Below are 1,259 nucleotides of genomic sequence, written 5' to 3' on the forward strand. Positions count from 1 at the left end.
TAGTAGTAGTAATAGTAGTAGTAATAGTAGTAGTAGTAGTAGTAGTAGTAATAGTAGTAGTAGTAGTAACGGAACCACAACAGAACCTCAGCCTCGTCACATGACTAGGCCGACCAATCAGAACGTTTCTGGGCGGGTCTTGTTGACGATACGGACTGAGACGGTTTCCTGGTTCAACGTTAAACAGCAGTTCCTCCTCCTCGCCAGCAGGGGGCAGAACCAGAACCAGAACCAGAACCAGAACACTATATACCGGGACATCAGAACCTGCTGATATTCTCAGTCTCCAGGTCGAAACAGAACCACTCGGAACCGGATTCTGGGTCAAACATTGTGGTGCTGAAGTTGGTGTCTGCTTCGGAGGCTAAAGGGATATTTCACTGTTTTTAAATGGATCAGAACCTGAACAGAACTTTATTCTGACCCGGTTCCTCTCAGCTCGGCTGCTGGTTCTGGCCGGATGTTTGGCCCAGGAAGGCTGTTGCCACGGCGATGCTGGCCACTCAGTCATCACCGAGGCAACCTTTACCCAACATGCACCACGCTGCGGCAATCCGACCCGGTCACAGAATCGGACCGGGTCCAGATTTGACCCAGGTTAAAGACGCGATGTGGGAGCCGTGTTTACGTCTGACGGCGTTTCAGGAACAGAAACCAGGTTTTCCCAGCATGCCTTGCAGTCCTACCTGAGCAGGACGAGCTTCACCTTGGCGGCGGCGGTCTTAATGATGGCCGACGCGTTCTGGTGGCTCCGCCCATACAGGATCTGGTTGTTGATCTGATGCACAAACAGATGATTGACCTGGTTAATGAAACCGGTCCAAACGGGTCAGAACCCGTCGAGGTGATTTCAGGTGAGGCAGGATCCGCCTCCTCACCTCCAGCAGCTCGTCTCCCACGCGGATCCGTCCGTCTCTGGAGGCCGGCCCGCTGGGATGGAGGCCCACCACGAAGATACTGAGCCGGGTCCGGTCCCGGTTCCCCGCCAGGCTGAGGCCCAAACCCTGCCGGTCCTTCTCCAGGTCCACGCGCAGCAGCTCCCCCTGCAGGTCGCCATAACGCTCACAGCAGCGCTCTGCAGCGGCACAGCAGGAGGCTTCGGTCACCGGCTGCCGGGGGAACCAGCACCGAGGCCCACAAGGGTCCAGTCCAATCCTCGCCGCGTCCCGCAGCCAGGCGCAGCTGGAGGACAGCTGAGCACTGCTGGACAGCTGAGCACTGCTGGACAGCTGAGCACTGCTGGACAGCTGAGCACTGCT

At 57.0% G+C, this 1,259-nt stretch overlaps 1 protein-coding gene across 1 annotated transcript in view; it reads right to left on the reverse strand.

The window, feature by feature from the left end:
• patj (PATJ crumbs cell polarity complex component) overlaps positions 1-1,259 on the reverse strand; it is a 45,441-nt gene that overhangs the window by 12,405 nt on the left and 31,777 nt on the right. The window contains 2 exon segments of the mRNA XM_017304248.1: positions 639-778; positions 879-1,254. Of these exon segments, the coding sequence (XP_017159737.1) occupies positions 639-778; positions 879-1,254 (516 nt within the window).

Source organism: Poecilia reticulata, linkage group LG4, assembly GCF_000633615.1.
Source record: "Poecilia reticulata strain Guanapo linkage group LG4, Guppy_female_1.0+MT, whole genome shotgun sequence".
Classification (NCBI taxonomy): Eukaryota; Metazoa; Chordata; class Actinopteri; order Cyprinodontiformes; family Poeciliidae; genus Poecilia; species Poecilia reticulata.